At 40.8% G+C, this 27510-nt stretch overlaps 1 protein-coding gene across 6 annotated transcripts; it reads right to left on the bottom strand.

Moving 5' to 3' along the window:
• Positions 1-348: 348 nt before the first annotated feature.
• On the bottom strand, positions 349-27363 carry spire1a (spire-type actin nucleation factor 1a). Of its 6 annotated transcripts, none has more exons than XM_068728522.1 (19): positions 26837-27363; positions 23201-23232; positions 14189-14473; positions 11820-11945; positions 10184-10264; positions 9919-10083; positions 9613-9699; positions 8837-8966; positions 6912-6959; positions 6480-6637; positions 6198-6279; positions 5934-6076; positions 4883-4906; positions 4436-4465; positions 3510-3647; positions 3325-3395; positions 2538-2565; positions 2276-2439; positions 349-2186 (listed from the first exon to the last, which is right to left on the bottom strand). In XM_068728522.1, exons 1-19 carry the CDS (start codon positions 27192-27194, stop codon positions 1916-1918), a joined length of 2421 nt encoding a protein of 806 aa, XP_068584623.1. In that variant the 5' UTR covers positions 27195-27363; the 3' UTR covers positions 349-1915. The 6 variants fall into 6 exon arrangements, with proteins under 6 accessions (XP_068584623.1, XP_068584624.1, XP_068584626.1 ...); XM_068728523.1 differs by having other exon boundaries at positions 10190-10264; XM_068728525.1 differs by lacking the exon at positions 4436-4465.
• Positions 27364-27510: the final 147 nt, after the last annotated feature.

Here is a 27510-nt window from a genome sequence, read left to right as displayed (position 1 = left end):
CAACTTGCAAGTAAAGGTCTCCAGGTCTCAAGTGTTTGAATTTAATTCACTTACCATTTCTAAAACGACAACTATTACAGAGGGTCAATTACAAAGACGGTTTTTGTATGTCAACACTCAATCAGCATAATCGGATGCATCAATTCTGAATATGGAAAAAACTAAATGCCTGCAATACACACCATCCACCACCTGATGTCCCCAAGACCACAGAGTTTATGTGAAGCGTAACAGACAGATTTCCTTTGTAGCTGTATCGCCCTCTGTTGTCTAACACAATACTGCACATTTGTGAAAGTACATTTCACACCAGGTTTTAAATTCTGTTAAAGGATCATTAAGCCAAAGTAAGAATCATGATGGTTTTATTATAATTTCTTTGATAAAAACAAACATCACAGTACAGCATGCATACATTCCTAACAGAGGTCTAAAATAAAACTGGTCAGATGTATGGTTTTACTGAACATGGCATCGTTATTGAACAGGCTGGTTAGGCTTTGTGTTAATTTGACAACTATTGTCACAAAACATACTATATGAGCGAGCGAGCGCGCGTGCGCGCGCGCGTGTGCGTGCGCGCGTGTGTGTGTGTGTGTAGTAACGGGGATAAAACGTTCATGAAGCATATTCAATGACAGTTATAAACTTGCCTACATTCAATTAAATGGAGTGTTTTGTTTTAGCCATTCGTCCTTCTCAAACAACCTTCAGCCATTTACACATATTTTCATTCATGATGAACTCTGGGAAATGGCACGATGGACTCTCCCCCTCCAAGAGGTGAAAAACAAAGATTTTAATAATTATTATTAATTACACAAAAAAAAAATAATAAATTGGTCTAATAAAAGTGCGATTTGTGATTTAGGGGAGTATTTTAACACTGAGGAGTTTATAAACTATACAATAGAAATACAATCTTATTACATTGACACAAATATAACAATAATAATAAAGTTTTCAGAAAAGAATTTCAAATAAAGAAACTCCAGTGGCAGAAATCTTAAAACATGGTAAAATTATACTTCTATATTAAATTTAAATTTGGAACAATTAAGATTTACAACATGTACACATTCATAACCCTACATTTCTGTGCTTCTGTTGCCCAACTTGGAACATGGAAAGGGCAAGAAACGAAACCTTGGATTACCCTAAAAATGTCCCCCATTGAGTTTATAACACATATGTACAATAGGTCCATAACTACAAAGGCATTCGAAGAAAGCAATTACATTTTGGCACCAGGCACAGAATTGAATTTACATTAAAACTACTAACTAACCCCCCCCCCCGAAAAATAATATGACTATTCTCACCTCAACGTGTCGTCCCTACAACAAGAGAAAATAGTAAATATGCATTTAAACTGGCTATAAAATGAATGATGTTACATTTGGCATCAATGTTGCTGGAAGAATAAAAGAGGAGGGCAGGGGAGTGGCAGAGGTTTACCCCAACAGGCCTGACAGGAAGATCTACAGTGCATTTCTGTCAAAAGACAATCTGTTGCTAATCCTGAGTGCTAGAAGTAAACAGGAACTGGAAACTATATTCAAAGCCAAGATTAGGAAGGGGCCTAAGATTATATATTATCACTGCAGCTTTTGGCTTTCTGTATCCCTGGATCCCGCTTTAATGTCAAATATACATTCTCTTACCTGGATCACAATTGCAACATCAGCAATTAATTGATTTGACTGATTTTTTATAGAAACATGGCTCTCCTTTGTTATCTGGCAGCTACCATACAGTCCTGACCAGTCATGACCCATCATAGCCTGCCAACTTTTCCTGAGACAGGGTAAGGTATAAGAACCTTTATTAACTTTGGGGTGGGATGGACTTGCTTCATTGAAGGACTGAGCTCTAGGAGAGGCGTGAAGAAAAGTGCAAAGGGTAGTCCCACCTCCTACACCTCATTGATGGTGCGCTCAGAGGGCCTGAAGTTCACCGAGTTAGACGACGACATGTAGAAGGATTGGGTTTTGCGATTGAGACGGGCACGTTTTGTGGCCACGCACAGGCTGCGCTTGCTGGAGGTGATGATCTCCGTGATGAACTTTTTGCAGTCTACACAGATCTCCATGGTGACCCAGTCCTCAGTAAGCTCCTTGGGCAGCTCAGGCTCGTCCTGTGACTGCCCATCTTTGCTGGTACTACTGCCGCTTTGCTTCGACAACCTGAGGACAGAATGAAATAATAACTACTCTGACAAAGCATGACATTTCCTCAGTATATAAAAAGACATGGGAGTTCTACAGTAACATACTTGTAAGCACTTCTGCGTAGGCTGTTTCGGCTGTGTCCAGACCCAAATGGGTGCCTTTCTGGCACAGCAGAGGCAGATGCTCCACTTGCCTCTTCTTTAGCCACAGTACTGGGGCCCAAAGAAAAAATGGGCAGGGTCGAGTAGGGCTTGGATGGCAGCCGCATCTGAGATAAAAAAAGATGAACAAAATGTTTTTTAATGACGTTTATGGAGGGGGAGGAAATTCTAAAGTGTGTTTAAAATAAAATCAACAGCCGCCTACCTTTTTAGAGCACTGGGAACACACAGGCCTGGAGACAAAGACAAAAATATGCTATTATGTTGAACATGAACAGAAGCTATCCTTAAAACATCCTAAAGCAGAGAGGGGAAGCAGGCTAAAGAGGTCTGGTAACCTCAATTCTTTATAACTCCACATCCCCAAATTATATTCATTTCCAAACTTCCCTCAGGAGCCACAAAAGGTTTGATATGTTCCCATATACAGTCGTACTCTGTCCTGACCCGCCGGATGGTTAGTTACACAAAACCATCTGAGAAGCCGTCATCGTTTGGAAAAGCGCAGGCACTTCCACAAAATACTTGGCAGGTGATTGGAAGAGTCATCTGTCAATCAAACTCTTACCAAAGCCAGTCGAAAGAAGAGCAAAAACATCTTTTTTCTCGAGAAAAGCCTTAAGTGCCGTCGTTTGAGCTTCTTTAATAAATGAAGAAATACTCTCCAGTTCAGATATAACTATTGCAGCATCTATGCTAACCTCTTTAGGAGCCGCCATTGTTGTCTTAAACAGTTGCCTCTCTGTGTCATCTCGCACAAACCTAAGCCAAGCCCCTAGCTGCCAGTAGCTCCTCACAGGAAGCCGATTGGTCCGTTCTCTGGCCTGCTGGACACAAACGCTTTACTTGAAGCCTGACAAGATTCATTTTTGTGTGATTTTGATACCGCGATTCACACGTGACATCGCAAGAAACCAGCAGCCGTGCAAGGCAAGTAGTACTCCCAATGCCCCTTTAAGTTAAGTAGCTGTGGTAGAAGTGATTCAGTTTACCTTTTGCAGAACTGGCAGGTGTAGGACCAGGTAAAGAGAGAGAACCTCTTGGTCCGACATGAAAAGCAAACCTAGAGAGGAAAGTACGAGGTGAGTTGAAGAAGGTACATAGAATCTGTTGTATTCAAATGATGACTGAGGAAAATGATCACTCCCACGATGTAAATTATACATGTGGCGTCTACCTTTCCTTTCTTGAGTGCAGTGTAGATTTCTTTGTATTGCTGAAACTTCTCCAGCTCTGCCTTCACCAGAACCTGTCTGATGTGCATTACCTCCTCCACCGTCAGAGCCAGACACTCCACTGGGTAGCAGAACTCCTCCTGGAAGAAAAAAACACATAATCAAATCAGCAAACTAACCGTACATATGCAAATTTAAAAAAACAGATGGTATCTGCTGCCAATGAGACACCCATTGCACACCACTTAACCAAAAGACCACGCATGCGATGAGATGGTGAAGGTGACAACACTGATCTTCTATGTTCTCTGTGAACCACAGAAGAAGCTTCCACTGACATGTCATTGTGACAATGAACAGAAAATACACAGAATGCTGGTGATTGTCACACGCCAGTCATGTTGGTGGTCCACAGCTTTTTGTTATCAAATTACTTTCTTCAATTATTCAAAATCGTCATCCAGCTCAACGTGGAGAATGTTCATTTTTGCACCATAAGTTTACTTCACTATGACTGTTTTATAAGCATTTCAACGCTTCCAATTTGCATGTGGACCCCCATCACGGTGCATGCTGCGGTCGCCAGGAGATTTGTGACATAGCTGGGAGCCTATTCAACATATTCATCCAGCTATTGAACATCTGAACTCTATAGTAGAGCATCTAAAGTCAAAGCTCAGGGAAGTTCTTCACCAATCATTTACTCTCACTCTCCTTCAGTTTAGAAAATGTGAGACTGAGTTGTAAGCATTAACTGATTATTTCTCTTTAACCTTCCCCGAGGTGCTTTCAGTATGCCACAGATCTCCCATTCACACAAACTGTCATGACACAAGGTGCCGTTCATCTAAAACAAGTCTATTGGAATACCCAAACAGTTCACCACAGTGTTATGTGCCTTTAAAGATATGCAGTAACAGCGACATACCGTGCCCTGAGCACCACTGGCGGCTTCCACCTGACCAGCAGAAAGAGGGAACAGGACTATAAAATAGGTAGGACCTTATATTCTAAGCTCTGCTTCAACTATGCTTAACACAATACATGATGTATCTATTAGAGGATAGGAGAAGAGTTCAATGAAATGGCAGCATTCATAACTCATAAGGATACAGCATACATAAGAAAGATGTAGGTCTGGTGCAGACCTACATCTTCCTTTCACAAGAACGGGACGGACACAAGGTTCCAGTGACCACCAACATAAAATCAGTTCACCCCGTAGGTCCAACTGGACATTTGTGCCAAATTTGAGGAATTTCCATCCAGCCGTTCCTGAGATATCTCGTTCACGTGAACAGGACAAACGCACAACCCAAAAACAAATTTTAAAACGTGTTGACGGTGATGGATAGACAGAAGGTTTCCAGGTTACCTTGGCACAGGGATCCGCCATCAGCTGCAGCATTATATGAAACAGGAAATGACTGCAAGTAAGTCTTTGGTATGAGACATTTTAATGAGATATAAAATGAGTAACACAGAGGGAGGGGAACTGCAACAAAGATCTTCCTGTTTTACATCTACCAGATAAACTCAACTCCTATGTGAAAGGCAAAGCATGCTTGAGCATGTGCTTGAATTAAAAAAAAGGTAAATAAACATAGCTTCAGGTTGTGGAAATTACTCTTTCATTAAAAGGGAGACTGGAAAACTGTAATCGTGTTGCTTTTGATTAGCTCAATCTGTCACAAAGAAGTTTAATTATTCTAATTTTTAGAGACCAGGATGTAATCACTAACATGAAAGGCATAAAGTTAAAATGAGACAACTGTCACAGAAGAGCCGTCTTCTCCAGGGCTTTATGTTATTTCTTTTGATTTGACAATGGTTGAAACCAGGGCTCCTGGTTTGGCGCCAGAGGTCTGCAATTTAACTAGAAAGTTAAACAGCGGCCTGTCCTGTGTTTTCAATTATATCCATCAACCTCACTAGAATCATACGACCGGCGCAGAGTTACTCAGAGAACCAGTGACCTCATGGAAAACGAATGACTGGTCACAGGACGGGAGTAAATTCAACAGAAATATTGTGTGTGCATACCCAGTGTTGTTGGTAGATTTAGAGTTCATTCAAATTGTAATGTCCATATGAGTTGTTGTTCTAAAAACTCTGCAATTAACATGTATGCCTGCACTTTTTACTCTTTTAGTAGAATCTCCTTTTCATTTAGTTATATTTTATTATTATTTTGACTGATAAGAGATGCTGATAAGAGAATAATCTTAGTTTTACCAATAAAGAATATAATTGACCATCTTAGATTAACCACCTTGTATAAGTTTATTTGCAACTGGTGTATTAAGATCGGTCACTCATGCAAGCTCTGTCATCTACTTTTGAGTCTTCATTTGTTAATTCATTATTCATTTATCCAGAGGATTTGATGGTTAATCCAACAGAGATAGCGCCCACAGTTTACATACCAAAGACTTGGAGCCCTGTCTGGATGGAGGTAGAAAGGGGCTGACATTGGTGGGGGCCTCCTTCTCGATTGAGTGCCGCCTCTGTGGAGACTGACGCTTGTCTGGCTGTGGGGTCGCAGACACAGGCAAGAACTTTGGAGGAACTGGACACATGGGACAAAAAAAAAAAAAAGAAGTAAATATTATGAAGACAATTTAGACATGTTTGTAGTGATCAAAAAGCCAAACGTAATATATTCCAATATGTTCCAGGTAAGCGCTTACCCTTCTTCCCTACGACAGGCTCAGGTGACGTGTCCTCCGTCAAAGATGTGGACATACTGGAGGTGCTCCGTGTGGGCTCCTCCTGTCAGCAAGAAGATTACACTCATTTAGTCACGAGACATTGATGCCTTTAAATTACTTTGAATGGCAACAGAAAGTACATTTAAGTTTTGACTTTGTTCTTGTGGAAACTCGGATAATTTTCAAGACGCTTAATTGAAACCCCATTAAGCTTGTGATGATCATCTTATGAGCACAAGCAATAAGAGTCAGACATCTTACGTCAGATTCAGAGCTGTCCAGCTCAGCCAGTGCGGGCGCTTTAAGCAGCCTCTTCCTCTGGCTAAGGGGCTCGGCTCCATCTTCATTTGGTCCCAGCAGGGGGCCACTATCCAAAAACTGGGTGCTGACAGCCAATTTCCTGGGTGCATCAGGAGTGTCTGCGGGTGAAAGATATAATTTAACTTTTATTACAAGTGAACAATAAATTCTCATGAATCATCTCCCTATCTTAACAGCTGGTCATCATGCCACCTGTGTCTTTTTATCGTTACTTCATGATACCACAGAGTCAGTATACACAGGCCACATGGTGACCAAGATAAGCCCCAACCATATGCTTATATTACAGATTTTCACTTCATTTAAATGAAGCAAACTGAAAATGTATTTCTTTACAAAGGCCTAAAGACCACACCACTGAGTCTTCTTTACCTGAGCCGCGGAACAAGTCCTGAGGAGTGCTGATGCTTTTCCCTGCACCTGCAATGAAGGGAATATAACTATTAGCAGGAACCACACATATTCATATTCTGACATTCATTCCTGACACCATCCTAATGCCACAGGGAGGGCTACTACAACAAGCAGCCGTCAGGTGTGAATTGAGGAGATGCCGTGTAGTTGTGCGCACACACACACACACACACACACACACACACACACACACACACACACACACACACACACACACACACACACACACACACACACACACACACACACACACACACACACACACACACACACACACTGCATAGCTGGAAAGCACAGAGGGAGCGGTAAGTGAAGGGGAAGTGCCAGGGGAAGCAGAGAAAGACAATGAGTGCAGGCAGCCACAGCGCAAAAGGTTATTCCCATACATCCATCTGGATTATGGTCATCCTGTGACACTGTAGTGACACATTCAAACGGTCATCTGCCGTTCAATTTTTCACCAGCCTTACGTAATTTGTCATATTCCTCAGTGAGATCGGATTAGGGTGACAAACAGGGCAGACTGGCTGCAGGGGCAGAGTGATGATCTGTAATCTCACCCTACTGGCTCCGTCTCAATGGCTATCCCTCATCACCTAGACCACAGATGGTCCCCTGCGAGTAACTACTATATCCGAGGCACGCTGTCATTCATAACATGACTAAAAATAAAGTATGCCTGCGCTGAAGCTTTATGTTTACATTCTACCTCCCAGCAAGGACCAAGGTGACCATTTCCCCCAGTCTGAGATTTAGTTGCACTGTGTTGACCGATCTGTTCCCCAGGTACAGTACAGGTGACAGTAGTGTGTCATACAAACACATACTTGTACAACACAAGCACGAAAATAATAAAAAAGAGGGTGTGTTTAAATCAAAGGGAAGCAGGAGCTAACCCTAAAATAGCCTGGAATGAAACACAAGGTGCAACGATAGGAACACAATAGGTGACGTGAAACTTTACCTGATGAGTCAAAGCTGTAAGACATGCTAAGAGGTCGCATGACTGACAGATATACCCATGTTTGAAATTAAGGAAATGGGAGCAAATAGGAGAAAAAGAAATCCACGAGAGTTAAAATGGATGGTTATGTCAATAAATAATCCAAATTTATAACACATATTGCCTGAAAATCTAACATTACAGAGCTGTATTATGTTTAGGAACACCCTGTATAGCCTCCCATATGTATTATTATGCAACCACTGCAACACATTACCTTCCTAAATCCCCTTACAAAAGGCGTCTTGTGTAAACTGCATAGAAGCGCTGTACGGTACAGACTGACAACATATTTGCTGTTTTTATCTGATTAAAGCCTTAAATGGTTTGAACATATTATCTAATTGGCCAATTACGACGGCCGCATACCAAAAGAATTATCAACCTCCATGCGCTTACTTTTAGAAAAGTAACAATAAAAAGCAGTATTACTTACAGGATCCATATTTTTAAGTTAAAACCAAAGAACTTGTGAGCTCAAGAGCCCAATTGTCAGTAACCACAACTCTTCCTTTAGCAGGTCAGGTTAGGCAAACAACTCAAGGCTCACAGCGGCAGTCAAAGTGATCCTTGTTCAAACACTGTGACTTCTGATTAAGTGAACAGATCAATGTGAGAAGAGGGCTGTTAGAGTAACCATGATGGATGTGGTGAAGTCATGGTTAATGGTTTTTATTCTGAGTGGTTGGGTTTGGCTCGTAAAGCAGTCAGTTAACAGACATTCTCTCACTGATTAGAAACAATCAAGAGGTTTCTTAAAACAAAAAGGTTTAGTTTGAACAAAATTTTGCTGATTTAAATCCTCTAAATGGTTATTTGAGCATGTACTGTATGCATGTAGACATTAGAATGTCAATGTGTGCAATTGTTAGCGGCTTACCTAGGCGGCTTCTGCGGATCATGTCCGGTGAGACCGGCCTGAGCTTCCTTTCAGATTTGATGCCCTCCAGCAGTCGCTCGTGGAGGCTCCGGGGACGTACCGGGTGGGGTTTCAGTTTACGGGCTGCAACCTTTCATGACAACCACCACACCAAGTGAGTACTCAACTTAAGAGCGCATGTTTCGTAATTGCATTAAGTCAGTGGTTCTCAAACAATTTTTCCATTATGTATTCCCTTAGAAATATTTTTCCCCCAAACCAGCACTTTCTTAGGAAAAAAAGAAAGAAAAAACATTTGTTGCAGCAGTTGAGAGTTTTCAGCAATATACAATTGCATTGATGATAGGAATCTTGAATATAAAATGTAGTTTATCAAATTATCTATTACTGCATGACTAATAATTTTTAATTAACATTTAAAAAAATATCATGTACCCATGTAGTACTCCAAAGTACCCCTTGGGGTACCCCCATTTGAAATACACTACATTAAGTCATCTAACTCTTCTATTCTATTAGTCAAAGCTGATCAATTAGTAAACAATACCACCATGTGAAATTATGTTCCCTGTGATCCACACCCTGTCATTTGGCATGTACTCTGAATGCCAGTGTGCAAGTCAAACAACTGACATAAAATGTTTGTTTAACCAGGTTGAACATAGATAATAATTATCACATGAGTCACTCTCTAAATCATATATCAATATTGTATACTGAATATGGTACACACTAAAACGGTGTAGATTATTGTCGCCATGTTGTGTTCTACTCACAGGGTTGAGAGGCGGTCTCGACCTGATGAAATCAAGAATGATCTCATGAGCGCTCTTCTTTAACCTCGGTGGGATGTCTCCCTTCACCTGGAATGACATTGTTACATTTGATGAGGATCGTGTTTTTTGAATACTTATAAGGTTGTATAAAGCTGTGGAGAGAAAATACCATTGTCACGTGAGAACATTAAGAAATGTGACCATTATTAACACAAATGAGGAAAAAAAATCATCTCATTGTAATGCATTTGCTCGATGTATTCAAAACAAAGACAAAAAGGCTGAATAAAAATACTTTTGTCTTACCATGACTTTTCGCAGCTTGTAGCGTTGGGAGCGGATATCGTCCATCAGCATTTCGTACGGTGTGAGCTGGTATTCAATGGGTAACGGGTTGTACTGACGCTCCTGAACCTTCTTCAATTTAACACCATCTCGTAGATCTCGCATCACTTGCACCCAGAACCGTGCCTGGTGGGGACAAAAGAAAAAGATGCGATATGACAATTACTGCAGTCCATAAGTTATGCGATAGTCAACACATGGTCACAGAGTCAGAAAAAAAAATTACTTTTACCCAATCTGCATTTTGCAGCTCATCGAGGTCTTTAACAGGTTCATCCCGAGTCCCGCCTTCCATTTTCCGAAGGTTCTAGCCAAGAAAAGGGAAAGGAAAAGCAGAAAAAGGGGAGAAAAACCATGAAAATGTTTTCTGATGTCATCATATTCAAAAAGATGTACCACTGCATCCTTAGTATTGGTGTAAATTAAGCTGAGGTCACTGGCAAACTGCCCAAGCTAGTTATTAAAAGTTTTGGGTGACCAGTTCAAATGTCAACCTGGGTAAGGATCGCTCTCCTTGTTGTCAACTGCATGTGGCATGCTAGATATTGTAAACAGTTAATCTGCTGTCACACTATTCTGTATTTTTTTCACTGAAGGCATGCATAACTGTGCACTAAGTGAGGACACAGTAGCTGCCCACATTTGATTGACAGGGTGATGTTCTAGTAGCTCCACCACCAAAAAAAAATACGGCCCCTTTTAATTTCCCTATGTCAAAGACAGTCAAATGCTGAAACACACTCCTTCTTACCAAGTCTAATCTTTTTAAACCACTTTTAAACCATGACAACAACCTGTAGCTCACTGACACCCTTCACAACAAACAACGCTTTTGGTTTATTTCTAGATGGGCAGAACAGACAGGGGAATCCAACAAGTAGAAGCTGATACACACTGCCAGAGAAGAGAGAAAAACAACAACAGTGAGAGAAAGACTCACTGACTAGCTTCCTAATTTGTAAACATGTGTGATACTGTACAGTTACTTATTAGCAACTATCCAGTGACGTTCAGTTCTACAGGGAGAGCAAAGCAGCCCCCATAGCTTGGGGGGGGGTCCCCTCCTGTAAGCTCCTTACATTACGGTAACAAGGTTAAACTTGATTCTATAACCACGTATAACCACATATTACATAAGGTTGTTTGCATAATTAATGCCTCCTGCAGAAAACAAAGCCAGAACATATTGCACAAGTGAGTAGACACTGTGAGGTCTGGGCTATGTAAAAAGTCACGTGGCTACATCTTTTCCAAAATCTTGACACAATCAGGGAACACAAAGTTGTACTCGTAAGTGTACAAGAAATTCATTCTTGAATGGGCGGGCAAATGTCCCCTCCCCCCTCCTAGGTCATAAAGGGACACCCACAGTCTCAACTCTTCTGGACCATTACCACTTTGCGAGCCGTTATGTTGTAATTGTGACTCTCATATTTTCTTTTCCCATCATTAGAAAGTCTGTTGTCCTTACAGGTTCTGAGTCAACCAATTGAATTCTGTGTGGTAACCCCATGGACCAAAAGGTTGGTACTTTCTCATGTCCTCTTATCTGTTCGCTTTCAATTCATTTCATATTTTGATAGGTTTGTGAGACGCAAAATGAGTCAAATGTTTTGAGTATGACTCATGGGCAACATTTTCCATCTTTGGATGAGTGGCAATTAATAGAAGTGAGTGTTACTCATCATTTCTGAAATAGGTTTTAGGTGACTTCTTCATATGCAAGTGTTATGTAAAAAAAAAAAAAAAATTAAAATAAAAAAAAGAGAGAGCAGATGGAATCCGTTGTGTTTCCGCTCGACTGACTTATCCTCACCGGATTTATTAAAAACCCGCAGATGTCACATGCCATAGTTTCTTACCTCTTTGGCATTCTTGATCTTCTCCAGAAAGGTGTGTAGTTCCCTGGTCTCGGCGTAAAGAGCACGACACACAGCCTGGTAATGACTCACGGCGTCGGATGTGCTGGGCAGGTGGGAAGAGCATAGCTGTAGGAGAGAAGGGAAGGAACTAGGTTATATACAGTGGCACCCTTGAGGTAGGTTTGTGATATTGGGCTATATAAATAAAATGGATTTAACTTCTACTTATGTAAAAATCATTCATTTAAAATGGCCAATATAATGTGTGTGTGTATATATATATATATATATATATATATATATATATATATATATATATATATATATATATATATATATATATATATATATATATATATATATATATATATATATATATATATATATACACATACATACATACATACATACATACATACACACACATATATATATATACATATATATACACACACACACATATACACACACACACACACACACACACACACACACACACACACACACACACACACACACACACACACACACACACACACACACACACACACACACACACACACATATTAATATCCTGCATAACCGATGCATACATAGATCTCTTATATAGTTAATGCAAAGTGAGTATTTTTGTGACCAACATTTTGAAACGATAACATACATATCAGGAAATCATGTACACAGACACAAATATTACAATTATTGAGGCAAACTTTTATGGAAATACACACAACGCGGTGGCCATGTACAAAGACACTATAGGCTTTACTTTTTCAGCTGTTGAAATCATTGACTTAATTTCCCGCCAACCACAGATGATGTTTTGCAGATATCGGTCAAAGTATTGATCAAACTGAAATGTTGGCCTGATGGAGAGTTAAAATGGAAAATTCAAGTTATTACAATTCATCCTGAGGGGAATATCAATGTTTGTATAAAATGTAATGCTGATCCATTACAAAAACACAAACATGTGTGGCTCAAAGTGGTGCTAGAGAAAACATTAGGGGACCACCGGCATCACTGGGGCCGTCGCAGTGAAGGAATCCATCGGACAATCCTTGAAATATTTCAATCTGGACCAACGTTGTTGTTTGGCGTGGCTACAAACATGTACAGTCTGAACACGTTTGTCCAGTTTGAGCTACATTGCCTCACTAGTATCACCTGGGCACCATCTAAAGATCTGACCCTCATGGCATTTGACAGTGATTGTAAAGATGATAAAAGGCCATGTGACAGAGCAATGGCAGAGCTGTCGAATTATCTCCGGTGACACAAAAGAGAGAAACCAGACGAGTGACATTTTCACGCAGGGCTTGGCTAGCCACAGGAATGTCATCACAACGTCTTCTTCCTTATCCATTGAATGCAGTGAGTCTTTACGAACATGCTTAAAATACGGCTGCATTGGTGGTTTTCACAGTTTATGCTAAAAACAACGATCGGTATCAAGCAAGCCGGTAGGTTACCTATATATATTTTTAGATATTACAACAGTCTGTGCCAATGTCAGAGTTTGGAGATTTGGTGTTCTATTGATGAGCCCCTCCTCAGCTCACTATGGCAATGAGTAAAACCCATTCAGCACATTCAACATCTAACTATTCCTGTCTTAGTGGGATGCTTCTATTGCAAGTCCTGTCATCCTTCGTCAACTTCACGTCTTGCTGAACCCTCATCGACCCAACCTTCCTCTGACAGAGCAGCAGAGTACAAGTGAAGGAAGGAGGTCAAGTCAGGAATGTGCAGTAATCTACTCCAGCCATGCCATACCACCATATTGCAGTTTACACTCAAGAGAATGATTGTTGGAGGAATTAGGAGTCAGGCAAGGCAAGACTGGCAGCAAACAGACCTAATGGTTGTGTTGTACACCGGGTTCATTATATGGAAGAACGGACTGTGAAAGTTTCTAAGCCTATTCCCCAAATACCAGCATGTTTACGCAGCTATAATTGTCAGTCTCATATTCACAAGCTACTTGGGGGATTTGCAGCATGACGGCCCTCATCGGGAATTTGAGTGATGTGTATACACTGCTCTGTTAACAGATTTGATGTGAAAACGGCATAAAAAGGAGAAAATATTCTAAGGAAAAGAGGAATCTGTATATTTAATATTCCTAATATGACTTAGATCTTGGGTCTTCATCAGCCTGATCCGTTGAACCATGACAGATCAAAATGTTATGAGAGTTTGAGGATTCTACTTTTGTTTCAAACAGATCTCAAATTGCATCTTACTGAAATGTTGCCATCTGCACTGATCGTCTGCCTCTGAGCTCTGTGTGTATCTTCCACCAGCTTTTAAGAGAAAAACAACAAAAATAAAGCTTTCATGAAATGTTCAGCAACCCAGCAACCTACCGTCATGAGGTCTCGATAGCTGCGAATGCTGCCGACAGAGCTGGTGGTGGTGGCGGAGACGGGCTTCTCTTCCTCCTCCTCCTCCTCTTCTCCTTCCTCCTCACACTCATCCTCCTCCTCTGTGGCTTCGTAACCCTCGTCAGGACAGGGGTCACTCTGGTTTTTTTCGGCGTTGGTCATCATGTCAATCAGGCGCTCCAGCGGCGGGCTGAGTTCACGCTCCTCATTTTCTTTGAGGCCATAGTCTAGAGCTTTGTAAATCATGATACCCAAAGAGTCAATGACCTGTGGGACAAATAGAATGGTGTACATTATTATTGTGTAGTGGAAAATAAATCTATTCTACAGAACTATAAAAGAGTTCCTTTCAACTGAGTTTCTACAGGAAAAAAAAAGAAAAAAATGGTACAGGATTGGTCTAGTTATACTAAAGATTGACATTCACCATCTTTCACAATGATCACATCATTTACTCCTAAGCTAGATATTAAAGACAAAAAGAATAACTTGAAGAAATTGAACATTCAGTTGTACACATAAATTAACTGTTCTTTAGCATGACAATTAAGTAGGGAAGCTGAGGGACTTTTCTAATTAAGCAAGGGTTATTAAATTACTTTTTTCCTATCCACGTTTAGTTATGAGTTCCAAAATTATGTTCTTTCCAGCTGACAGACTACACCGACTACACTGTTTTTATGTTCATTTTATAAAAGGTGCTATACAAATAAAGTGTATTATCATACTATGATAGTTGTTATTATTATATTAATTAGAATTTCATGTTGCCCCTGCTGCTCTTTGATCAACGGCACACAGGAAGATCCTCATGGACAGACCCAATTTCTTAACACCCCTGACTTAGTTGGATACGTAAACATCTCTATCTACAAAAAACTCAATTCACCTGAACAGACAAGAAGACAGTTCATGTCCATAAGCCAGATGTGAAACGAGGCCACAATGTTCCTCCAAAGAGCGTGATTATTACCATAATCTGGGGATGATTTAATTTCATCACTGCTTCACTTCATTAACAAGCAGAGTATGACCCATCTTTTCTAGTTTATTTTTTTGCAGTTTGTTCCGAAATGTCTCAAACAACCACCGTGCTGAGAAGAAACAAAGTTCTTCTTTCACTGCAGCATGACAAGCGGTCTCTGCCGTGCAACGTCCACTCCTGACAACTTAATCAAACCATTGCTCTCAGTTCAACGAGTATTTGGAGGCAAGAGGAGCTAAATATTTGTCACAGGACAGTAGCTCACTGAGGGGGGACTCCAAAGGAAGGTCTATAGAGCTGTAGCTGTTTATCACGTAAACTTTGCTTGAAACTTCAACTCCTTTCCGGACTTTTAACACAACTGATACTTTCGCTTCCCTCAGCACTCACATTTAAATGTGCAACCCAAGTCTGTGATTTTTATAATTCCCTTAATAAAGCACAACAGCTCCACAATGCACTCTCAGCCTGCAAGAAAATATACTGTAGCTTACATCCCTTTTCCTAGTGGTGTATTATAGAGTTCTCTTCATTGTTCTCTAGAACATTCAACAATGGAGTTGTGTCAGTGTCAAACTGCTGTGGATACATGATTTGCTCAAAATTTGGATGTGGACAGGAACCTCCTGCTGCTATTTATTCGTTTGCGCACAAGCAACACCTCAAAGTTATTTTGAATTTGCTTTGTTGACGTGATAAAATGATGAGGTAAATGCACTCCCTACTGTGAGTCATTACTGTACTGTGTGTTTATAACCAGAAAGGAATGGAGCGACATTGTTGAAAAAGGGAGGTGTCGAAATAAAACAGAGTATTGATGTGGGTGAAGCTGGTCTAGTCGGTCTGCTTGGCCCAGAGAACAGCACCTGGCTGTGGTGTCTGGGAGTGTAGCGCACAGAAGGGGAGGGTGTTGACTGAGCATGTTTGGGATAATCAACAGCAGCAACAAAGGCGGAAAATCATTACATTACCAACACAGCAAGTCAAGCTCAAGTGACGCCCTTGAGTTTGGACTTAACACACTTTGATGTTTCCCTATAGATTGTTTTTTGACATTGATCTTTCTGAGATGCGCTATTTTTCTCAACACCTTTTATTCTTTTTTATAAACAGTGAAAATATGGGGATATACACCATTCAAAATTAAGTTGGTATCCACTTAGTGTTTGCCAATAATTGCACATAACATGTCATAATCATTTCAAGTTTCTCAATCTTTGCTCTATATCACCTGATTGTTATTCTTCTCTATGGCTCAAATCCCTGAACTGTCGGTTTAACTCAGCTCACTGTTCATCGTCCAACTATGAATAAAAATAACCTCTATTCTGAATTTTCCAACACTAAACTATCAATCCCATTCTTTTACTGGAAAAGGATCGGTTTCCTGGTCTTCTACTGTTATCACTCATCAACCATCTCTGTGTGCAGCTGATAATCCTGTTCCATGGCTAAAATAAATATCCTATTCCTTAGCGTCTCATTATGTAACCTTATAATCCATCCGTACGACAACATTCGCTGTAGTGGGTGGACATGCTAGGGACTGCTGGAGTGACAGACAGCACCAGGATGTCATTCATGGGCCACAGGGACGTAAAGATTTACATTGGACCATGTAGAGTAAACCAACATCAATAAGTGAGGGAAATCCTCCTGTATCCATGTGTAATTTTAGCAGCTGTGTTACACTAGATTTCTAATTGAGGAACATTTGCTATACTGTTGAGGCTTGGGTGAATTTCATTTGAATTTAATTTCCATGCAAACACAAAACGGCTTGTAATAATGAACCGCCTGTGGTTTAACAGTGACTAGCACAGAAAGGCTCACTGTTTCACACAATTAACCAAAAGCACTCTGTACATTATTAATCTAGTTCTGACGCTGCTGAACATAAATAATGATAACTTACACTCAATTTGGCAAACACACAGTTAAGTCTATATATAAATAGCTAGGAAAAAAAAAAAGACACTGCTGGATCACTCCACCAACATGGCAGTGTTGTAACAGCTTCATGATTTAATATTAAAGAATGGCATCAAGTCCCCTATGAGTTATGTCAGATGGAACCGGGAAGAGGCATTTTAAAGTAAAATCAATAGCCAGCACCCAGGAAAGAGGAAACATTACATCTATTTTATAAATACAGCTCACAATCTCACTGGAAGACTTGTGACTCAGAGGAATGAGGAGAGGAGCCAAAGCAGAGGAGGAAGGAGGGGAAACAAGTATGCAATAAACAGTTAGGAAAGACAGCCAGAAAATCCACTGCTGGGTTTCAGTCACTGGCAGAAATGTTTGGTGGCAAACCACTAATTGAAACCAGGCTCCACCCGGGACAGGTGGAGGCCTGCCAGGGTGGATGAAACCCTGAGCAGCCATTGCTGTGGCCTTGACCAACCACAGGTAACACGGGAGATCGTCAACATTTTCAAATGCTTCTCAGGAAATGTAACGAGAGGAGTCACGCTCCACAAACAAATAATCCTGCTATGGTCTTGCATGACATCCCTGCATGAGGTTCTTCAGGCCTATGTTTTCCAACAATTAGTTGTTTTATACTTCAGAATCTCCTTTTCACATGAAGATCGGTGTCAGAGACATCATCTTGAAAATCAATAACGAATAGGAAGATCATTTAATTTTTACTCCTGAATAACCTTTGTCTCCTCGTTTCATATCAAATCTTAATTTTTAGATCTCGCTCCCAATAAGTATAACTAGTAGCAAATAACTAATAAATGATAAACAACAAAGATTTCAAATGATTGAAAAAAAAAAAGCATACAAATTAACACAAAGAAAATCCTCATTAAGTGGACCTTTTTTCTCCAAACATGACCTAATTAATTACCCATTCAAATTAAGCACAGTTTTTCCACTTAAAAATGGGTCAAGCTGAACACGCGATATTGCAAACACTGGCTTTTTGGGCCCAAAAGCTCAGACCGGATAGTATGGGCACTCGTGAGTAGAAATGCCGTCTCTGTAGAAGCTAAAACTCAACTATTTATTGTGTGCTGCTTTCTTGACCAGAATTTCCTTGGAAAAACGATTAATTCTCTATGGGACTACCCCCTGCTTAAATTAAGTAAATGAAGTATAGCTTTGATAAACTGCCATTCATATGGGGCAAAGTGAAAGGCAAAAAATCCTAAAAAAAAAAAAAAAAAAACAAGACTAGGTTGAAAAATAGGCATATACATATCCTTGGTTGTATAAACTGGCTCGACAAGCAATACAAGAGGAACAACCATGATGGGGAGAGTATCAGTGAGTCAACCACTATGCAGATGAGCAAAGAAAGAGACGTTTGTGTGAACGTTAATGTGCTCTTCAACACAAACGTGGGAGAAAGGAAAAAGTCTGGCCAATGTGCTGTTGAGTCTTTTAGCACGCAGATCTGTGTACAGAAATATACAACTACCCCTAGCTTTCCATTAATGAATTGTCAATTCATATCAGTTGTCATATTTATGTCTGTAAATATGTTAACATCTAATATAGCTGATGAACTGACATTCATCAGACTTCAGATTTACGAGAGTTAAAGTTAGGACAGGTCTGGGAGAGAAGGAGTACTAAAGTGTCACCGTTAACAATATGAAAACCCTTTTTTAACACTATTCATTTTAAAGCAAAGGTCTATATTCTTGCAGACGTCAGCAACAGGACTGACATATTTCTTTGAGTTGGAGTTAAAACAGCACAATCTTGCCTTTGCGGCCCAAAGCAACACTGTGACCATCTGAGTTCACAAAACAGTCAGCTAAGCAGCCGTCAGCGCTTGCAAAGCCATCACAACACAGACAGTTACATAAGCGGAGCTAAATCTAGAGATCTTCCACTGCAAGAGCGGGATGCTCGGCCTCCTCCAGTCTGAAGCATCACTATTCATTGTGGGACAGAACACGACTCTCTCTTTTATATCCCCTTCTTAAAAAGCTGTCCAGTTTGTATTCATGTGAAGTCAGCTGTAAATTACAGAAGAGGATTGTTTAAAAGTCCCTCTGGATCAAACAGCCATTACTGACATTATGTGTCATCATTTCAAGCTATCATGGTGAAATAAAAGCTGATACTGGAGATGCAGGTACATTTAGTTTTAAATATTTTAAACAAAAGGAGCATATCCATGTAAAACTCAGATTAAATCACCTGAGCATTACATGGTCTAGCTTATTTATCTACATCCAATATTCATCATCTGCAAAAGCTAACCGTTTCACCTAAAAGGTTGTCAGACTTGGAGCCCCTGGCTCTAAAACGCAACAAAAACTCTTCACACAAAAAACATTCCAAAAACCACACAGGACCTTCTAGCAACTACTGTAAAATATCTGTGATAAAAGATAACTTTGTAAACTTGACCGACTGAAATGGAAATTCAATTCATCTCTCAGGGCTGACTAGACCAGAAGAAAATGATATATAGATTTCTTCTTTGTTGGACACAAATAGAACACCCTGACTACTCAATAATTGGCATTCCTGTGGTTTTGTGCTTGCTGTGAATATCCCTGTATAGGCAGAAATGTAACCCTAGGGGGCTGCAATGTGAGCTGCACGGGTGCTTTTAAGTGAAGCTGTCACAAAAAAATCAATTGATTGATTTGGATAAAAGCAAGATATAACAATAAGGTCACTGGTAAATGTCCGGCATACAGAGATCAAACTGGGTGCCAGTCACTCCAGGGGACTATGTCTGCACTCCAAAGTCACAGACAACAGACCCAAAAAACACACGCTCGTTTGTTGTCCAATACACAAAGACCTGCACTTATTTATATAAATTTACACAAACTCTAAAACTCTACACTAAAACTCTACAGCCATCATTAAAAATCATGAACAAAACGACGTCTCTTCCTCTTGAACTGTGCAGCATCACGTCAGAGCTGACAAGAGTAAGAAACAGTGTTTGTAGAGACGGAGCTCATTGCCTGCAGTGACTGGTATAAGGAGGGCGGGAGACCCACTAAACACAGAAGCTTCACATGCAGACACTTGCAGCCCCTGTTCAACCAGCTGCAGCGTGGATCCCAGGACTGTTTACGTGCAAAAATATGCACCGCTCTGCAGAATCTGAGCCAAACAGTCAAATCCAACCATGTGGAAAGAGGATGAATGAGAATGATGATGCAGTTTGGATCTGGAATTTAACTTTGACACAAGAAAAAAAAACAGGTCTGTGAGTGAACAATGGTTCAGTCTTGGGGTATAGTGAGTCCATATTATTTGGAGAATGAGAAAATAAATCTTCAGACTACTCACATGGCTGAGAACCTCACTGAAGACTAAAATTACTGGGATCCATTTCAAAATCCAAGGTTTTACTTTGTGCATGAAGCTGGCAAACCTGTAATAGGATACTACAACTAATCTCATCTTCAACAGAGGACACGCTGGGTTGAGCTTGTAGTGAAGGCGTCAACTTAAGGTGCAAGCAAACGAACAAACGCACAACGCCAAAACACGAGGGACGATGGGCTGTGGTCCAAATGTGACCAATGTGTATCATCAATAAAAAGGGTAACATCGTGTTTGTGTGAGTCTCTTCACTAAATAAATTTTCCAGAATGATCTGAATATAATTAGGTCAAGGAAAAGCACCAAAGTGAATTCATAGTTCCAGTTCATGCTCAGAACATTAACATTACATTTATCACATAAATGCTAACGCCTTAAAAACAATAATGCTCACATGTTTAGCAATGATAAAGTATACTAAGCACTGATTGCAATTTTCTTAGCCAATTCAGATCAGAAGTCTGATCTTCCGATTCTGCAGATTTAAACTCTTAATTCCCTCTATAATATATATTTTACATTGCTGTGAAAACATCGTCTTCAATAACTGGGTTTATTGAAGTTTCTCGGCAAAAACTAAATGTGGGATGGGAATGAGTTACAAAATAAGTGTCTGATTAAGTAAGTTGTTCCAAATGTATTTAAGGTTATTCCTCCTCGGCTTATTTTGGACTTGCAGTTGTGACAAATTGTGAGCTTTAACTCTTCTTCATTCATGCTGAAGAACGTTCTTGAAAAACCACAGAGTACGCGGTCTTTGCTCGGACTACTACCATCATTTTGATCTTACCACCTGTAATGTTTCGTGACTAGATCTTGCAAGGTTGACAAAATCTGTCCATAGACAGACACACGCATATAAAACATCTAGGAAAGCACTCAAAACCGCTTCTGCGGTAGTTCAACGAAGACAAAGACTTGATTGATTTTCTAGTCTAGAACTTCGTACAGTAGTTGTGGACCTCATTTAGCCATGACGACCCACAATCAAGGTGAAAACAAAACCGTAGAGTCTGCTAATTAACACTAAACAAAAGGACTGCTGGGGCTGATGGGAATGTCATTAGTTCTGCAGGAATTTGGCCATTAACAACTTAATTAAAATATTGGTAGATGGTGGTGGTCTATGAACTGTTACAACAAATAATTAAAGTCAAACAAAGTGGATATGAATGTCTGTACAACATGTCATGGCAATCCATCCATTAGATGGTTAGACATTTCACTAAAAAAACTAAAATGTCAATGCTGGTGGGACTAGAGGAAGTCAGTGCATCGTCAAAATCAGTAGGTGTTATCCTCAGAGGACCATGCACGTGTCTAGACCAAAATGGTGGACTGACCGACAAGCCAACATTGCCACTGTGTTGTTTTTTTTATTTCAGCGTGTGTGACTGAAAACTGACAAAAACAAGCCACTGAGTCTATATGAGAGCTCACACAAAAGGCACGTGATTATCTCTTTGGTTAAGCTATCAATCAATGAGACAAAAAAATAATAACACAAGGTGCGTCCTCAAAGTTTGGCCTCGTGGTCGATTCTGTGGGATAGTCATGCTGATGCACAAACAGCCATTGTGCAAGGTGTTACACATTTTTAACAAACCAACAAAGTAAAAACACCCTGTTAATTCTTTGTAACACAGTATAAGCAAAGCTAAGGATGCAAGGAGGAACTCAGTATCAACTAGCAGAAGAGGAGGAGGAGGAGGAGGAGGAGGAGGAGAGGGCAGGGACTGTCAGCTGAGCAAGAGGAATTCTACTTCAAACTCAGCCATACAAACACAAACATACTGTGCATGCCTGTGATCACATGAACTGCAAGGCAAACATGAAAGATGATCAGACTGCTCAGACTTGATAGAGGACTCTCTGTGCACTTAGTCTATGTACACACAATTAAGATTTGAGAGAGACTTCTTCCAGGATTATACAGTGTACCTTGCTCGGCCAAACAGACAGTGGACACATGTCCTCTTCACGTGGTTTTGGCAATGTATTTAATGAACAAAAAGAGAAGAAGTCGTGCTCTTCTTTTAACGTGCTCTTCTGCATCACAGTGCAGCAAAGACAATAAGTACTGGACAAAGTAGAGAGGACTATTTGCACAGAGCTCACTCCCACTCTCTCTTGTTTAGTGCATCGCTAACACTTGAAAGGGTGTAATGCTTGCATGTTGGTACATTTAGACAGGTAACAATTACTTTTCATGCTGCTGCTGAGCAGTGTCATATCTACACTTTGACTGACACAACAAGACGATTTCTACCACTTCCTAAAGAGAAAATATTTTACTCACAAGAAAATACCACCACTCTTCACCAGCATTGATAATCAGTTAATGTTCATTTACATGTCTTTTTGCATTGGCTCCTCATAGATGTTTTTCTCAAGGCCACTGTCAACAACGTTGCAACACATCGGCCACACCAACCTACTTGTGGTGCAATTGCTCACTAGTAGATTCAGTGGTGGGCAAGCTGTGAAAGTCTCTGAAATCGTTTTGTCATAACTAAATGATGCATGACAGTTGTGGAGTGAAAAGAAATCTGATTAACTGAATTAAAAAGCTGCATATTTTGTCTTGAGCGTAATAAATAGTGACCAACTGCTCTAACAGCACATGTTAAAAAGGAAGAGTAATTCTCTGAAACTGAACTTGGAGTGATTAAGGAGACTGATGTGAAACTCACCTCTAATGACGTTGCAGCCGGTTGGTATTTCTCTGTAATGACAGAACATTGAGAGAGTTATTACACTCATAAACACTTTGGATACTTATTAATTGTGCAAACACACGCTCTGAATTGTTTGTGTACATGTTCTGTATAATTATGTATGACATCTAAAAAGACAGAAAACACACCTCACACAGTGATACAGGACATAAAATATTCAACTTGAGGGTGGAGAGGAAACTAAATGTAGGGGGAGCAACAAAATGTGATTCCTCGACAGCGCTGACTGTAAAACTACAGAGTGAATAAATGATTATGTTTTCTCTGCAGTCACTGCACACTGCCTGAGGCTAACTGAGGTGTCAAAACCTGCCACCGGGGGCTGGTTATAGAGATACGACTGTTCCCTCATGCTCTGGAGAAAGACACTGCCCTCTCTTCATTTCCATGAAAACCTCTCTCAAGATGGAAACTCAATATAAAGAACCCCGATCGTGACCGTTCACGTACACTATACGCATTTGCTAAACAATACAACGAATCACGGGAACCTAAATGGATGGGACAAACCTGAAGCTTCTCTTTCATTTATTGGACAAAAGAGAAAACAAAAGCTTTGACAATCTTATCTCTTGTTCCCTAACTGGCTTTTCCAACACACATGTACCTCTAGATAGACCTTCTAGAGCTCAAAAGTACACACAGTAAGTCGGTTTCCCATACTGCATAATTATATACACACACTTTAACTTTTGACAGCTAATCACTGGCGAATAGTGATTGGAACACAGTAACTGCCGGTAAGAGTAACGTCTGGGGTGAAAGTACAAATAGGGAGATAGATGTGCAGACTTTGACACCTGTACGGACTGCAAAATTAGGTCATATAAATGAGACACTTTGGTCAGATGCGTCATCTCTCTGAATGCTAATATAAAGTGCCATTTCAGTTTAAATTCCATTGAGTAATTTCCAATTAAATAGCACTACTCTTGACTGCTGTGGCTGCATATGATGACGTTGTATTTCAATACAGAGCTTAAGGAGACGTTCAAAGAAAATACACATTTCTCAGCTCAGTTCTGCGCAGGTCACTATGAATTACAGCCAACAGACACGAGGAAAAATAAATAAACAGTCATCCACCAACGCTCATTTGAGAAACACTAGGTCCTCTGTTTGTCCCAGTCAAGGAGAGATGGCTTGGCAAGGGCCCTCGTCTCTCCTAGAGCGATTAAGTCACCGTGAGGCATATTTGGAGCAGTGTGCCGTGTCACCCAGACTATCCCATTCAGCGAAATATCAACCTCTGTGCTGCTGAAAAAAAAGGGGCTTCAAAGAGAGGGGGAAACAGATGGGGAGATGAAAGACCTCTACCAGATTGAATCTTTAAACAAGATTTTTCTTGCCCCATCTCTAATCTAATTAATAAATACAGACAAGACGTTAAATCATATTCAAACCCCTTCAATGATATAAATAACCACATCAACTGTATAAATTCCAGTTAAAATACCACATGCAACAAATCAACAACAAAACAAATTCCTCTTTACTGGTATGAATCATTGGAAGTCTTCGAGGTAAACAAGCGTTTCTTTCATTTGGATGCAGCCTTCAGGCTTCATTCAGGCCCTTCTCTTGGCAACGTGGAGTGGCAGTGAATGTATTCTTCCCTGTGCTCCGTGTGAATTGATCCGACTGCAGCAGGAGCAGCGGATATCTTGCATCAATTGAGCCAAAAATAAACACTTTGACTGGGACTCTGTTGCTTGTTAGTCCGATTATGTTTGCTACGTATTACTGAGATACACACTTCCTGCGGTGTGCAGCTCTAGACGACATCTTAATACAAGCAATAAGATAGGAAGAGGGACGTGAAGGCCTCAGTGTTTGTGGTCTGGGTGCTGGCCAAATAACGCCACCTTGACACTGACTCATGCACAGGCCCATATGTGGATTGCATAAGCCTCTGAAACAGAACGCAGAGAAAAGCTTAATAGGCCTCACGTCTTTCTCATCACCAGGCCTAATAAGAATCACGGCCGAGCTGTCCCAAAATACCTCAGCCACTAGCCAGAGGAGCAGCAAAGAAACTCTCCAAAATCCTCTGCAGTCAGACTGATAAAAGTCTGTGTATTAATCATCACGTTTATTCTATTTTTAGCAGCGTCAAGACTTTCAGAAGAACCAGCTGAATTGGTTTATATCGAGAGTGTAATTTCCACACACAGCAAACATCATCGGTTGGTTCAATATGCTGAGATAAGGGAGAGCTGGACTGAAGGGTGAGAGAGAGAACGAATGAGAGAGAGAGAGAGAGAGAGAGAGAGAGAGAGAGAGAGAGAGAGAGAGAGAGAGAGAGAGAGAGAGAGAAAATGGAGGGGTGTAAACAGGGGAGGGGAAAATAAGAAGAAAAGGTGTCTAATAAGTTCCCAGGAGAGACGGGATATGACCTCGGTGCTCGAGGCTATGCTGAGCCAACAGCCACACCTCCTCCACCCACACCCAGCTCTATCGCTAACATATTAATGGAATGCAGTTCAAAGTATTTGAGACGCTCAGTACGTCTCTCGACACACCTGAACTGGTGTACTGGAAGAGGCCTTGCAGGAAGCACCTTTGAATTAGTAACAGCATGGTTTTTGAGTTGTTCCAGTAGTTGACTGCATTCAGCTTGAATCCTCAAGTGTAAATCTAAGCTTGACTATATTAAAAGACGCCAGGGTTCAAGTCATTCGGTCAAGAAATATTTGATATAATGTGCCTGTTTTATGTCCATGAGGCCAGACAGGTAGCCCGCTGTCAGGACTTATTTTGTTCATCAACAATTAATAGTTTGTTCTATAAAAAGGTCTGTAGTCGTTACTGTCACAAAAAAGTAGCAAATGTGTGCATTTGAGAAGCTGGTAGGTGTGAAATTTTGGCATTTTTGCTTGAAGGATTATTTAGCATAATTGTTGCAAATTATTTTTTCTGTCAATTAACTGATCAACTCATCTAATAATCGTTTCACCTCTGAGGTAAATAGTCAAAGTGGAGCACAATAGCAGGAAAGTGGATCCACTACACACAGCCCATGTGCCTGCAAGATTCCACCTCACTATTTATAACCAAAATAAATTAAAACGTGTTTCCATTGTGTTTATCTCCCTCAGGTGCATGCATGCACTAATCTGTGCCTTTACCTAAATGTCACAACACAAACTATGTGCCTGTTAGCAGCAACATGAGTCATCTGTGTGATGCTCGCTATATGGCGTTGCTCTGGACTGGGCCCACGGTGCTCTGCAGTTTGAATCCATCACATGGTCCATTGTTTACTGTAGATAACTGACCGCTGCAGGAGCGTAATTTAAAACAGAGAACCAACCAGACCAAGCCCTGTTAACACAGCCGTATGAATGAAGCAATAATACGAACCATGTTTATAATGTCAATATTAGATGTATGTCGTGAGAACGGACCCCGCCTGTTAATAATTGATATACAGCTTTTCTTTTGTCGCGTTGATTCCCTGCAGCTATGCGGTGATCTGTGATGTATTTTTAATGACCACCATCGAGCGTCTGTAAACACATTCGCCACATGGCTGGAAGCAGACGGCCACAACAATATGGCCTCTTCGTCAGAGATGCTCCGTTCGTTTACCTGTGTCGTCCTCAAAGAACAGCTTCACGGTCCCGTCTCTCCCGATCTTCACATCCCCGGGTCCCTCAATCCTCCTCGGGTAGTCGACGGCGGCTGAACCCCCCGCAGACTTGGAGCTTTTCCTCCGACGTTTCTGCGCTAAAGTCCGACAGCACTGGTAACACACGGCCCAGGCCTGCTCCTCGTTGATCGGCTGGCTGTACAGCTTCAGGATGTCTTCCAGGGAGACCTCCGCGGCTCCTCCGTCGCTGCGGTCCATGTTCACCACGTCTCCGGGGCTCAAATCGGACGCGAAGTCCCGGAGAATGGTCGGCGAAGAAGTCAACATCCCGTCGTCAGTCCCCGGTCGCTTGGCCATCCTCACCTCATTATGACCACATAAGTTAAGGAGAAAAAGAAAACGAAGGTGCGTTATGAATTAATATTCCAGAGTCTGTCCACACAGACGTTAGGCTCTCAGCTGGTATCTCTCCGGTGTGAACGAGGAGCACCAACGGCTAACTGACAGCACAGCACGTTCCGACTGGTCTCACTGCCCGCCGGTTACACTGCGCATAACTCGCTTGTCCATCATCTTAAACTGAAAGCGGAAATCGTCATTTTGTAGGCCACACGACTTCCGCCATCAGGTGTGTAGTCAAAAAAAAAAGAAAAGAAGGTTAGGTTAAATTTAA

Source organism: Cebidichthys violaceus, unplaced genomic scaffold (genome assembly GCF_023349555.1).
Source record: "Cebidichthys violaceus isolate CVI_PGR_0920_01 unplaced genomic scaffold, fCebVio1.0.p SCAF_42, whole genome shotgun sequence".
NCBI lineage: Eukaryota > Metazoa > Chordata > Actinopteri > Perciformes > Stichaeidae > Cebidichthys > Cebidichthys violaceus.
The sequence above is the reverse complement of the archived record's forward strand: the minus strand, read 5'-3'. Positions and strand labels throughout refer to the sequence as shown.

Bases quoted from the DNA above. Each gene is read 5' to 3' on its own strand.
- spire1a (XM_068728522.1), bottom strand. From the start codon at position 27,194: ATGGCCAAGCGACCGGGGACTGACGACGGGATGTTGACTTCTTCGCCG. The intron at 6,638-6,911 runs GTAAAGAAGACT...TTTCACCCGCAG, and splicing joins GGACTTGTTCCGCGGCTCAG to ACACTCCTGATGCACCCAGG. The intron at 3,648-4,435 runs GTATGTCGCTGT...TTTTTCTTCCAG, and splicing joins CCAGTGGTGCTCAGGGCACG to GAGGAGTTCTGCTACCCAGT.